This window comes from Euprymna scolopes, chromosome 3, assembly GCF_053919585.1.
Source record: "Euprymna scolopes isolate OS-2025 chromosome 3, ASM5391958v1, whole genome shotgun sequence".
Taxonomy (NCBI): Eukaryota; Metazoa; Mollusca; class Cephalopoda; order Sepiida; family Sepiolidae; genus Euprymna; species Euprymna scolopes.
In genome coordinates this window covers 133,888,004-133,903,003 of record NC_136484.1, presented here as the reverse complement: position 1 = coordinate 133,903,003, position 15,000 = coordinate 133,888,004, and the positions used below count along the sequence as shown (strand labels likewise).

At 30.6% G+C, this 15,000-nt stretch overlaps 1 protein-coding gene across 2 annotated transcripts in view; it reads right to left on the bottom strand.

Annotated features, from left to right (window-relative positions):
* Positions 1–15,000, bottom strand: part of LOC145259121 (nucleolar protein 4-like) — a 1,685,616-nt gene that overhangs the window by 702,258 nt on the left and 968,358 nt on the right. For both annotated transcript variants that reach the window (XM_080116807.1, XM_080116798.1), the window contains exon 4: positions 5,364–5,723. In XM_080116807.1, coding sequence (XP_079972933.1) covers positions 5,364–5,723 — 360 coding nt within the window. The remainder of the gene's footprint in view (positions 1–5,363; positions 5,724–15,000) is intronic.

Below are 15,000 nucleotides of genomic sequence, written 5' to 3'. Positions count from 1 at the left end.
AAGTTATACGTGAAAACAATAAAATGCAAAGACAAGAAATACAGAAAAAACAACAACAAAAGGAAAAAAACAAGGAAAAAATATTTTTTAAGATAGAGAAATAACGAAAGAGATAGAAAGAATATAACGGCAAAAGAAAATAAAAAGAAATAAAATTTACAGAAAGAAAGAAAGAGATTGCATAAAAGAAAAAGTGAAATAGAGAAGTAACATTTAATATTAACAGCGAATTTCATGGAGAAAACAAGGAAACATAAATGAATGAAATAAACAAACAAAATTGAAAGAATCCAAACAATGAACAAATAAAAGAAAGAAGAAAAAAATGAAAACAGAATTTGAACCGTATGATATTTAACAGAAAATGTCGAATGTTTTTCTCTCTGGTTTCACTTTACATTCTAAAATGGTGCCGTTCGGATAGCCGATAACTTTATTTTTGTACGCGTCAATAACAGCTCACCTGATCCATCGTCTAACGAAAAGTCCGCCATATTTGTTTGCGTTTATCGAAAATCTCGCATGACGAAAATGCTCGTTTTTATTTCTGTTTTGTTCCATTTCTCGCTACGATTCAGTCTAGTCTCTCGGTGGCCAGCGGCTGCCACAACAAGTGATTTCTGATGGGCAATTTTAGTTTCAAGATAGCCAGCAATTGTTGTACCGAAATAAATAAATAAATAAATAAAAAGAAAGAAAATGCGTCGTTTCTTGGAAACAGTTCGTGAAAGAAAGCAGACAAGAGTTGAATAAAAATATTTTGTTTCTTCTAGTTGGAATGGTCGAAGCCGATCCGACATTGCCGACGGAGAAAACATCATCTGAAAAAGTAGGTAACTGTTATCGGGACTTGCCCATTCACTTGTAATGGACTCTACTAATCATTATAAAAACGAGAACTCTTGTGGGAAATTATAGGGACTCTGACATCGAAAATTCCGAAGGGAAGCTGGGCCATTTCGGTGGGATTTTTGCTGTTGAATGAATATAAATGTGCTTGGTAGCGGTAGGAAGTCGATCCCCCCGGCATTTGAGAGGAGCAAGTCTTTCGCTTGTTGTCTGAAGCGTTCTTGCCGAGGAATATCGCCGGACCTACTCAGACTTATTTTAGCATGACAAGGGTGCTCCTTCACTTGGAGTGCTGGCCTATTTAACCTCTTTCCGATCTTGTGTCTCCACGCGGCGGAAGAGAGATAAACAACGAATTATTTCGACCTAACCCGAGGTTACAGACTAACAGTCGTTTTATTCACTTTTCCACATAAACCCGTTGTTCGAGTCGTTCTTTATGACCCTTTCTCTAGGGCCAGAACAATATAGGATTTTACTTAGGCCTGTAGAGTGTAGTACTTGTATGTTATTGGCAACCAGAGAATTTAAGTTCTTGTGCAATAAGTTCCGAATCTTGACAGAGAATCCCGAATCAGTCCGGGAAAACGCCGAAGAGAATTTATGATTGAAAAGCCGGGAATAATATTTAAACAAGCTGGTTCCACTAAGAATGTGAAGAGTTTGGTTTGGATTTAAGAACCTTTCATCCCTTAAAAGAAATTAAAAAAAAAAAAACTTCCTCAAAAGTAAACAAAAGGAAAAAGTGGTTTTCAAATCGTAAAATGATTCACCAATTTCCGTTAATACAGGAAACAAACTCCATAAAAACATAAATTCTGTTGATTTCCATACCATGAGTCCATAAGAAATTCGGCATCAGTTCGTAAAGCAGGACGTGGTTGATCAAATATATATCGTCATCGATTGTGAACTTTGTCATACTGAGTTCAAATCTTATCAGAACTAGTGTAGTCCTTATACATATTGATAGTGTTAGGAACATATGCGATAGCTATTACCCTAATCCATCTCAATTATGAGCCAAATATGTCAAAATGTAACGTTTCAGCCTTAAATAAACTGCAAAATTGTGATTTGTCGTGACAAAAATAATGACTTATTATATTCTACACTTAATATACCACAAAGACGTGATAATCTGTACAGCAGGATACAATTCATATGTTATTATATTTCGGAATTAAATAATCCTTAAAACCCTAACTTTAAACCCTAAAAAAATAAAACGTTGATCATTAATGTTGGTACTAACGAAAGATTGGGCATGTTTGTTTCATGAATCTCGATCGGACAGATTCGATCTTAATTGATTCTTAGTTATTCAAGTACTAATTTCATACATGTAATCGCGTAGAAGGTTAAATTATGATCTAAGATGTTTTCACCTTCCAATGAACGATAGAGATTAGATTTTAAAGTGTCATTGAAATCGCGATTTGCTACATAGTCGACTCTTATTAACGAAAAGTCTAGTGTAGAAATACCGTGATTATTTAACAGTAAAGCACGGCAATCGATATCGCCCGCAGAATAAAATAATGTTTAATAGCAAATTACGGGTTTCTTTTTAATCCTTCGTCATTTAGTCCGTGTTGGTCGTAGAATTTTGACTAGTGATTATTTGCTGTAATTTCAGATTATTTCAATTTTCCTCATAGAATGGTAAAAAAAAAACCAACATTTTTTTCATTTTCTCATCTTAATATTTCACGAGTTCTACTCAAATGGTTTAGTCTAACATGAAAAATGGCGTTTGTATATTTAAAATAAGCGTTTAATTCAATGCGTAATGTTTTTCGTGCAAATTCGTAAAAAAGAAATCATAAAAATTATACAGATTATAAATTTCTTGCTTAAGTACACTTTTTTGTCAGCTTGTTTTCTTCGTAAAATCTGATGCCTTACGTAGTTCTAATTTTAATGAACAATCTAAACTGTGTTGTACATTACATTATCTGCGATTCCAACAAAAATGTGTAATCCTTGGGTGTAATAATACATTTGTTTCATATTAAAAAACTATACGGGAAAACAGAGTCTGAACTTTAGAGTTAAAAAAGAATTTTACAAACAGTTAAACTTACAGACACACAACATAACGAGACACAAACAATAGCCATAACGCAAGTCATTCATCAAATTGTTTTCCTTTTTTTTTTTTATTTAATTTTTTTTGGGGGGGGGGATTTGATATCCAAATTGTTGTTCAATTTTCTAGTTATTAAAGGGAAATAATCATACTTTTGGGCATAATTATTCCCATGTATATTTTTAAAGACAACGGAATCCTTCTATTTATACCTTTTCTTCCATTTTTCTTATGGTCATTTTGTGTGAAAATCAAAAATGTTGATAAAAGACCCATACATATTTCTTCGAGCGTTTTCGCCGGGAACAAACTCCGGCGTCATCAAAAAGTGAGTGGTAAGAGAATATATTTTTATAGTAGCTGCTTGAGATCAGCAGACTGCTAAGTTCCGGTAGCAAGTTCAGCAAAAAATCAGATACTGAGGTTAGTAACTGGGTCGCATGGAAGGTGAAGAGTATGAAGGAGGATTACGATAAGCATTTTAAAATATCTGTGTTTTTGTGAAATGTGCCAGCGAAGACGTTTTCGAATATTTTCAATTCTTTTACATTTGTTGGGAGTTTTAGATAAAGATTTATCAGAATTCAGACGGGTGCAGTTATGTTTTGTTGTAGATATTGGGAGATTGTGCTAGACTCTCCAACTCATACTTTAATAGGCGGTTTGATAGTTCGTTTAAATAATTTTTCTAGATTACTCATATAAAATCTACTGAAGATCGGTCTGAGAAGCGATTTCTAGGCAACTCCGTTTATTTGTAATCATATAAAGGTACTTCCCTGACACAAAATAATAATTACTTTTAAATTATTTTATCTTAGTCTGTTGTAGAAGGCGACGTAAGTGATGGTATTTTTGATCGAGGAATATGTATGTATTTTAAGGTACATTAGTGAATAGGCTTTCTACATCGATTGATGCGATAATTTTTGTTATTGTCCTGTTTAGATTAAAGAATTTATAAGTTCTTTTTTGTGTTAATTTAATACTGAAGAAATATGGGCTTATATGTCCCTTAAGGATTTTTGTTAAGGAATAGATTGAGGTGATGACTTGTGATATGATAGTTGGTTGATATTTTTTTAACCATCCTCCACACAAAACAGGATTGATTATCACCGATAGTTTAGGGGGGAAACAAATATAAATAACGATAATATAAGCCACAACCCGTCTATCCCTAAAAGTTAACTAAGAAAAATTTTGAAAACTTATTAATCTACACTACTCAAGTGCCTTCCTATGATCACAAAGGCTACATGTATACCCAAATTGACGGTGTTTCCATGGGATCTGTTCTCGGACCAGTCTTTAGCGAATTCTACATGAGTGATCTAGAAACTAGAATATTTACGCGTAACTACGTCTTTATGCACGATATATAGACGATATACTTATTCTCGCTGAGGACAATAAACAAATAAAACCTTTTTATGAACTTCCCAATTTTATTCGAAACTAAAAAGTAAAATATATAGTATAAGACTTAAAGTATTGCCAAAAATATGAATATCGCACAGAACCATGACTCGAATTCCATGAACATATTCTACTGCAATCAAATGCAACCTAACTTTTAATTAGAAGAAAAGGCTACAAGAAATACCATACATAGATACCTATTATCAGTAAACAACAATCTACTTTGAATTATCATTTACTATAAAAATTTAAAACTAAAAATCTACTAGTAATAAAAATGTGTCCTAAACACAAAAACCGTTCCACAAAACAACGGCATCTATAGATTTAAATGCTCTATGGGAAAGTATAATTCGTACAATAATCCAGAAACTAATAGTTATGTCGGTTACACAACCATGACTCTTCCGCCGCGTAACCATTCGTATGTCGATCTTAGCGCAATCTTCTGAGATCTAGAAAAAATATAACTGTCTTTTCTTCGAAGTCATAGTAATCTTAACCCATATCACAAATACATATTACGAACCAAATGTAACGAAAATGAAAATCATCGAAATCATCTACACAAAACTCTAAAGCTTTTCCACAAGATCACACACTCTTCTCCCTCATTGCGACCCAATTACTAACCCCATTATCTGACTTACTGGTTGTCTCCTTACAAGAACTTTGCAATCAGCTGATACCACGCAGCTACTGCAAAATGTATTCACCACACACTCTCTTTCCTTGATATTTACTACATCTTGTTCCCAGCTAAAGCATTTGAAGAAATACATATGACGTGTATATCAATATTTTAATTTTCACACAAGAAAAGTAACAAAAATGGGGGGAAAAATTAAATGCAGGATTAAAGAGAATTTTTCCGTCGTCTTTAATAATGTTTTTAAAATGCTGTCCAAATATACACGCACAATATTTCTTACAATATATACTCAAGGAAATGGATAACTTGAAGCACAAAAAGTTGCAATAAATATGAAATGATACTCACGTCGTCTTGGTAGTAGTAACCCTTGTTTCGCATGTGATTCAAATATGTCTGGGTGATAGGCACGCTGAAATCTATAATTGGCGGGTCATCACTCATGTGGATGTTGTTCACGGCCGCACTGTTGTTGCCTGCACCTACCCCGACGATGCCACCACCGACAACGCCGACGCCCCCACCGACGCCGGCGTTATTGTGGGTATTGCTGCTGCCACCGTTGGGATTATTCGCGGTGTTGCTGCTGCCATTATTAGTCGCGGTTGTATTCTCGCCGGATAAGTGCATTCGTTTCTGGCAGTCGGAGCAGGACATGAGAAACCTGGTGACCGCTTCTCTTGGGAGGAAAGCATAAGTTTCAGCTATCTATAAAAAATGAAAACAAAATACATACATTTACGTCAATATGTATTTTAATAATATAACAGAATTATAACTGCAGCTTACTAAAACTTTAAATTGTAAGTCATCGGACATTTGTTGCGTTACTCACGCAACAGAGGATACGAAAGAATTTTACATAAGAACATTGTTAAGGCTGTTGCTAAGAAGGCGGGCTCTCTCTATCGTGCTAGAAAGCTAATTATGCCTAAAAGTATCCTGTACGCCTATAAGGCCACCATTCGCCCTTGTATGGAGTACTGTGGTCACATTTGGGTTGGTGCATCTGCTACTTGTCTCTCACTCCTTGACAGGGTTCAAAAGAGAGTCGCCAATTTGATAGGTCCTGAACTGTCATCTAAACTTCAGCTTCTGTGCCATCGACAAAATGTTGCATCTCTCTACAAGTACTTTAATAGTGAATGTTCTGACGAACTACAAGCACTTGTACCCCCGATCGTGAAAACCTCCGACAAACCCGACGAGCAGCTTAATTCTACCCCTTCACAGTAGAGATCCCTAGGTGTAAGAAAGCCTTCTACTCATGTAATTTCTTCCCCAGAACTGCTAGACTTTGGAACTTTCTTCCGAGATTCTGCTTTCCCAACTGTACTGACATGCAGAAGTTCAAGTGTGATGTGAACAGATATCTTACTACTCATCTCCCTTCATAATACCCCTGCAACTTATGTCTCCGATAGTAGCCCCCTACTTCTAAGTAGTACTGTGCCTTGTTTGGGGTGAAAATTGAATTTTTTTAAAAAGTATTACACGATTTTAACGATACCAAGCATTTCGTGAGATCTTCATCAATTTTGAAGACAACATTAGGGCGATTCATTTTTAGTGCCCATTATCACGGATAAAGAATAGTAGATAGCTTGTATTATTCAGCAACGGCAAGGTAGAGCACTGGAGCCTTTCCCGATGGCTTGAAAGTCTTAAAAGAAAATGATGGGTAACTGTTAGTTTATCAATATATTAATTGACTATAGATTGTAATGCACAACAAATATGTGACAACAAAATGGCACTTTTTGTTATTCCACGACATGAATCAGTAAATGCTGCATATACGTAGGTCTTAGTTTACAGAAATATCTCATCTTCACCCTCCACAATATTTGATCATTGCCTTTTGGAAGCTAAATAAATGGGTCTGTAAAAATGTACCCACTCACCGTTTGCGATATATATATATATATATATATATATATATATATATATATATATATATATATAATAAGTAAAATAAATGAACTATAAATAAATTAGTTAAAATTAAAAAGTAAAAATAAATACAATTTAAAAAAAATATTAAATGAAAAATTCATATTTGTTTTAATTAAAAAATACAATATAATTATATATAATTGGTTTAATGTATGTATATATAATTGGTTTTATGTATATATATATAATTGGTTTATGCATATATATATAATTGGTTTTATGTATATATATATAATTGGTTTTATTTATATATATATATATAATTGGTTTTAGTTATATATATATAATTGGTTTTATATATATAATTGGTTTTATGTATATATAATTGGGTTTCATGCATATATATATATATATATATATAATTGGTTTTATATATATAATTGGTTTTATGCATATATATATATATAATTGGTTATATATATATATAATTAGTTATATATATATAATTGGTTATATATAATTGGTTTTATGTATATATATATAAATATATATAATTGATTTTATATATATATAATTGGTTTTATGTATATATATATAATTGGTTTTATATATATATATATGATTGGTTTTATATATATATATATATAATTGGTTTTATATATATATATAATTGGTTTTATATATATATATATAATTGGTTTTATATATATATATAATTGGTTTTATATATATATATATATAATTGGTTTTATATATATATATATAATTGGTTTTATATATATATATAATTGGTTTTATATATATATATAATTGGTTTTATATATATATATAATTGGTTTTATATATATATATATATATATATATATATATATATATATATATATATATATATATATATAATTGGTTTTATGTAAGTTAATTTGTTGTGATTTGAAATTGGCGGATGCAGACTTAGTTTCAACACCCACATCATTTGGGCCAAATAGACTACAGGGCTATCGTAAAGTTTCCATTCACAGACAACGTCCATAAAAATAACAGGTTATATTTTATTTGTAACTTAAACATTATCTTTAAATATTCAAATAAAAATAGAAATGTTAATAGGCATAACAATTAGTGTACAAGAGTATAAGACATCAGCTAGGTGTGCTGCGAATGTATTAAGACTATAATCGGGCAAGATTTATTTCAATTAAATCAATTTGCTTACACCCTTCCGACACATTCAAATCTGAGAGGATTCGATTGACTTCATCACGAAAATTGCATGTTATGAAAACAATCAGAGAAAAAGAATAATATGGGTCCATGGATTAGGGGTAAAAAGGCACCGTGGTTTTTATCAAATTTCTAACAAAGCAAGACCTTTCATGCTATATATTTAAAGGTATGTTTATTGTGATATATTGTAAATACAGAGTAATTTTGTATTTTCTTAAATACTGGATTCAAATATGTATTACTTAGGACAACATATGAATATAAATTATCAATATATAAGTGCTATTGTATTATATTTATAAGAATACTAGCAAGATAACTCGACGTTACTCGGTGTTGAATGATGATCAACCCGTGTTTCACACACCATGTTTTATTGGTATCGAAATTGTGGAAATTACCCATTTTTCGATCAAATCGATTGGTTGCCTGATCTGGTTGGGAACCAATCGCTGTATACAGGGAAGAAGCTTATATGCATCTCGTATATGACTTATTTCACAATATATTATAGTCTATATTGCACTGAAGCGAACCTACTGTTGATTTTATAAAATTAGTTTTATATCTGATTGATTGAATTAAAAGTTAAAATGCAAAACCTCAAGTATCATACATCAGTCGTGTTCAAAAGATAAACATTCATTTCAGACGCACCCCTGCCATCTAAATGAAACTACTACTGATTTAATATGCCGAACATTTCGACTTGTGTAGTAAAAAAAAAATTTAGATGCACTTTGATGTTAGGCTGTGTAAGGTGTTAACATTGATCCAAATCGCCTGTTCCTTCTTTCATCGGATTATTTTAATTATCGGAGATATTTAGACAAAAAGCCTATCTGAGAACACTGCCAGGCAAAGGAAGTTCCTTCGTGTAAAATTTCATAAAATCGGGCCAGCCGTTTTCGAGTTCATAGGGAACAAACTCACAGACACGGATAAAGTTCCTTTTATAGAAGAGTAGAAGAGAGAGAGAGAGAGAGAGAGAGAGAGAGATATTACTATAAGGCATTGGTAAATCTGAAAATGTCTTTAAAATGTTGCGTTGAAATACGTTAAGATAAAAAGCATGCAACATTTAAATGAAAAAGTTATTTTACATGATATATATATATTATACATACATTATATATATATATTATATGAGTTTTCCGTTCTCTCTTCGTTGATCATACAATGTTTTCTTATAGCTTTATTTTTTTAAATTTATTCCCGACACGCGCTACTCTTTCAGTCGCATTCAATCCTAAATTTCACTATTTTTGAATCTGACATACAATACAATTAAATAATCTTCTCCCTTTTCCAACTCTTATTAGTTTTTGACGAATGTTGGTGGGGGATCCTCTGTGGGTATGCGTGTGTGGGGGGGATCCTGTGTGTGCACGTGTGTGTTTTTTTTTGTTGGAAGAATACTTTTTTTATTTTATATTTGATTGCTTTTTAAATTTTGAATTTTTCTTTTTTCAAATTTTCTTGTTCGTTGTTTTTTTTTTTTGGGGGGGGGGTCATATTATCTGCAACGCGAAGTGCCTCTTACTATGAATGTTCCTGCATTACTTGTTTTCACGGTTTCATTTTGCTCCTGTCTCGCCTTTCCAAAATTTTGCAACCATCGCGGGAAGGGTGAGGAATATCATGTTGGAGCTTCATCGAGTTCGTAAAAGGCGCCCACCTCCTTCTCACCAATGGAATTCCTGACATATATCTGACGCTGACACAAATGCACACAACAATTTTTTTAAGAGAATTACAAACCATATCGCCGTTGCAAGTTATACACGCACGCACACACACTTACACACACACAAACTTTTTTTCTGCTTGAGAAATGATGATGACTCGGTTAGACAAGATCAAAGGAATTTGTTCGAGTGTACTGGATTCTGCTTCTTTGTAGTGGTCTTCTGCAAAACTAGTGCTGGCTGTCGACCTTCTCAACATCACATCCATCCTATTAAATTTACCTCATCAACCCATTTAGGTATAATGTTTAGAGTCTTCGTTATAAATGGCGAGACTCCGGTTCAATTCTTGCTCAAGTTACTCTAAAGACAAAAAATGTTATTTTACGCCTTCTTTGATTAACACTGCGAATTATAAGGTAATACGTAAAGCCTCCTATTTTTTGTCATGTAAAAAGTTGAAGCGCTAGGAAGACACGAGTAGGACTATTAAAACGAACGACCTCTTGTGCGGAAAAAAATATTTTTCCACACAATAATTCTCAATGCAGTTTTGATCAGACTTCTATGACGCATGGGAATGGACAGAAAGTAATTAGAAAGGAAGGAAATAGAAACAAAGAAAGAGGGAGGGAGGGTGTAAATGAGAGATTGTGTGACGTTACGTCAATGCAATAGTGGCAAATTTGCTGTAACCGATGGTACATGGATCGCTGACAAATGACAATAAAAATGATGATAAAGATGACGTCATACTAAAATGTAAAAACATAATATTTATCTTACCACTATCCCTCTCCAAATAAAACTCTTAAAACCACGAGTAATCGCTCAATTTTAGCAAAGTTAAAAGATTCTCTCAGTGACAATTTCTCATTTTCTGTGTTCATATGTTAATATGAATTCCGCAATAAAAACAATACCAAACACTTTTCACACGTTAATAGTACACGCATCGATAGAGAATATTATTAGCGTTTGTCTTTATTTTTTGTTTACAAACTGTTGACTTTTAATTATTCTGTACGTTAATCTAAAAAAATAATCACGACATTGTTTCATGAACACAAAATAGAATGCTGGTTACATTAACGAAATTATGCCTTGAATATTACTCTGTAGTAGAACAAATCATCTAATCTAATATACTGCCTATAAACGTGCATCCACTTAACAAATTCGTCAATATTAGTGATATTATTAAACCTCATTCAGAATCGAGATAAATAGAATAATGATTTAAAATCATCTAAATAGATATAAGTAGAATTATTAATCTACAAATTGATCGGTTTCGGTGATGAAACTCACTTCCCTTTATCAGGTCACGTTAACAGCAAAAATGTTTTTTCTTTGGGGGGGTATCATTTCCCCCCGTATAAAACCTTCAGATGTCACTGCAGTCTCGGCAGTGCATAGCGTAGCCATTAATTAGTAGATCCATTGCATACCAATGTACGAGTTTGTCAGCGTAATCAACACCATTCCATCGATGGCTCCAGGTATGACATCAAGGCTGAAGCACACATTTCGCACAGCTAAAGTTGTACAAAAATCAGAGATACCGAATAAAAAATCATTTTGGTTCTTATAGAATTTTATGCTTTTCTTGGTGCATAAGTTCTGCGCATATAGATGATATCATCATGACCTCTATTAAACCTTGACATACAATGGATACCGCCTGTAACGGCGGATGTAGGTTGAATTGTGATGCAAGTGTTGAGTAATCTACATTTACTCCTTTATTGAGTCGGCACTGTCTGATTTCAGTAGCATGGAGAGATCCTTAACTTGAAACAATGGCGATATTAACGGAGAGCACGTGCAGCACCTGTTATTTCAAAATTGTCACGCATGTTATTTTTTGGATCTGTAGGGCTATGAACACAGAATATTCTTTTTATTGTTTTGACGTTCGAGTATATATCAGTTGATATTTCATATGTTTTAATGTAGAGTGACGTGGTTCTCGGTTGATTAACTGAGTCTTACTGTGTCGGATATATACTCGAGAGTCAAAACAATGAAAAGAATATGCTGTTGTCACATCCCTACTGACCAGTTTCAAAGTTGCTTACCTTCCGTGATCTAGTGGGAATATGTGACTCAACGTGATTATGCCGTATTATTTAGAAACCCCATATATGTATTTACTGCCAGCAAAATTATGTTCTCTCCGGTTGAATATTTCTATTAGACATAGCGAATATCATGGTGAACAAACTACATACACTGATCGTTAGAACAGGAGGTAATGTCCTAAAGGATGTTACCATTACAACAGAACATATACTATAATACCAATTCTGAATAGAGAGAGCAGACTTAGGAGTAATCTACCTTCTAGAAAGAGACGGAACACCATAAAAAGTAATACACTATCTCTGCGGCCTACCCCACCTAAAATGGAGGAGGTATTACCTAGGATGAGTTCTGGTGACAACAGTACATATGCTACATTAACTCATCTTAAAAGGAGGATGTAATACCTGAGCGGCTCGTACACTCTTTTTAATAAAAAGAAGTAACTCCTAGGAGACCATCTCGGTGCCCATTCATTTTAAAAGATAATACCATAGCAGATTCAATTAGTTTTTATTTCTTTCATTCATTAAAGATATTTAACCATAAAACATGTTTTATGACTATTAAACCGTGCTAGCGCCCATAAGTGTTGGAGAATTGTTATAAGTTAATTAAGTCATTTTCATCTACGAGGTGCCTTGAATAAGTTTCCAGACCTTTTTTGTATAGGCAATTAAAATTGTCGTAGACTCTTATAATGCAGTATCTTAATGGTATACATCTTATGAGATGACCGATCAATTTTTATGATTTCAGGTTCAAATAAACAGTAGTTGGAATACACTCTAATAATGTCTGATTGTCAGAACTAGTACTTTTCCAAAATTTAATCTGGACGTAAGGCCACTTAAGAAGACCACTGCGCAATAAAATATTTTAAACTTGAAAAGAATGCAACATCAACGCATGGAATGTTTCAGACTGCTTTTTGACCATCTTGCATGAATCAAGCATCATTTTGTTTTGTTTTTGTTTTTTGAGTGGAATAAGAGATTCAACGAGACAATTGAGACGAAAAAAAGCTGTAACGAGGGTTATTGATACGCTTAACAAAGAGGACTTCCATAAAGCTTTTCATAAGTTGATGGAATAGTATATCAAGTGCATTGCAACTGGAGGAGATTACTTCAAATGAGATTAGAGTTTCATGTTTGTACTATCAATAAATGTGCTCATACGAAAAAAGAAATCCGGAAACTTATAGAAAGCATTCTGTATACCAATTTGATTTGCATAAGTCATTATATCGTGGTGGTGTAAGTCTTTTAATATCCAAGTTTGCTTAAATACTCAAACAAAATTGTGTTCTTTTTTAATACGTGTTACATTGTGTAATTTTTACAATGTTTAGTTCTTTACTGTCCCCCGCTTCCACCAAAAAAAACCCCAAAAAACATTCCTTATTTCTTTTTTTACTTTTCATATTAAATGTGCGTCTTCCTCTTCAACTAAGCTATCTTCCTTTCGTTTATAAGACTCTATTCTAATTTTATTTTTATTTGTTTTAAAAAAAACTATATCGTACTGTCTTTGCACCCTTCTTCGTTCGATAATCTCAAGCAATATAAAAATATCTCATTTCTCGGTGCACCATCGCTTATTCAACTTCTTCCACGAAGTGACTACGCTCTTTGCTTGTTTTTATTTCCATCTTTTAAAAAATCAACCCTATTTTCTTTCTTATTTTTTTTAAATAAAAGCTAAATTTATTGCACCAAATATATTCGTTCAGGCACAAAGCCGCACAAAAAAACCCCTACCTTCCCCATTCCATTTCAACTATCGATATAATCCCATAAAAGCACAAGGTTAAAATAAATAAAAAGAGTATACACCTACGTCAATATATATATATATATATATATATATATATATATATATATATTATATATATAATATATAATATATTATATATTATGTATATATATTATACATATATTGTATATATTACACATATATTATATATTATACTTATATTATATATATTATATATATATATATTATACATATATATATTATACATATATAATATATATCTATTATACATATATTATATATATTATATATATATATATTATAAATATATTATATATATATTATACATATATTATATATATATTATACATATATATATATTATACCTATATTATATATATATATTATACATATATTATATATATATATATTATACATATATAATGTATATATATTATACATATATTATATATATATTATACATATATTATACATATATTATATATATATATATTATACATATATTATATATATATGTATTATACATATATTATATATATATTATACATATATTATATATATATATTGATCATATATTATATATATATTATACATATATTATATATATATTATACATATATTATATATATATTATACATATATTATATATATATTATACATATATTATATATATATTATACATATATTATGTATATTATACATATATAATATATATATTATACATATATTATATATATATATTATAAATATATTATATATATATATATTATACATATATATATTTTACAAATATATATATATTATACATATTATATATATATTATACATATATTATATATATATTATACATATATTATATATATATATCAATTATACATATATTATATATATATTATACATATATATTATACATATATTATATATATCTTATATATATATCTTATATATATATCTTATATATATTATATATATGTATGTTATATATATTATATATATCTTATATATCATATATATATGTATCTTATATATCATATATATACATATATCCTATATATCTTATAATATATATCTTATATATATTATATATATCTTATATATATATTGTATATATATCATATATATATATTATATATATTATATATATATTATATATATTATATATATATTATATATATTATATATATTATATATATATAATATATATATATATCTCATACATATTATATATATTATATATATATATTATATATATTATATATATTATATATATTATATATATATATATATCTCATACATATTTTATATATATAATA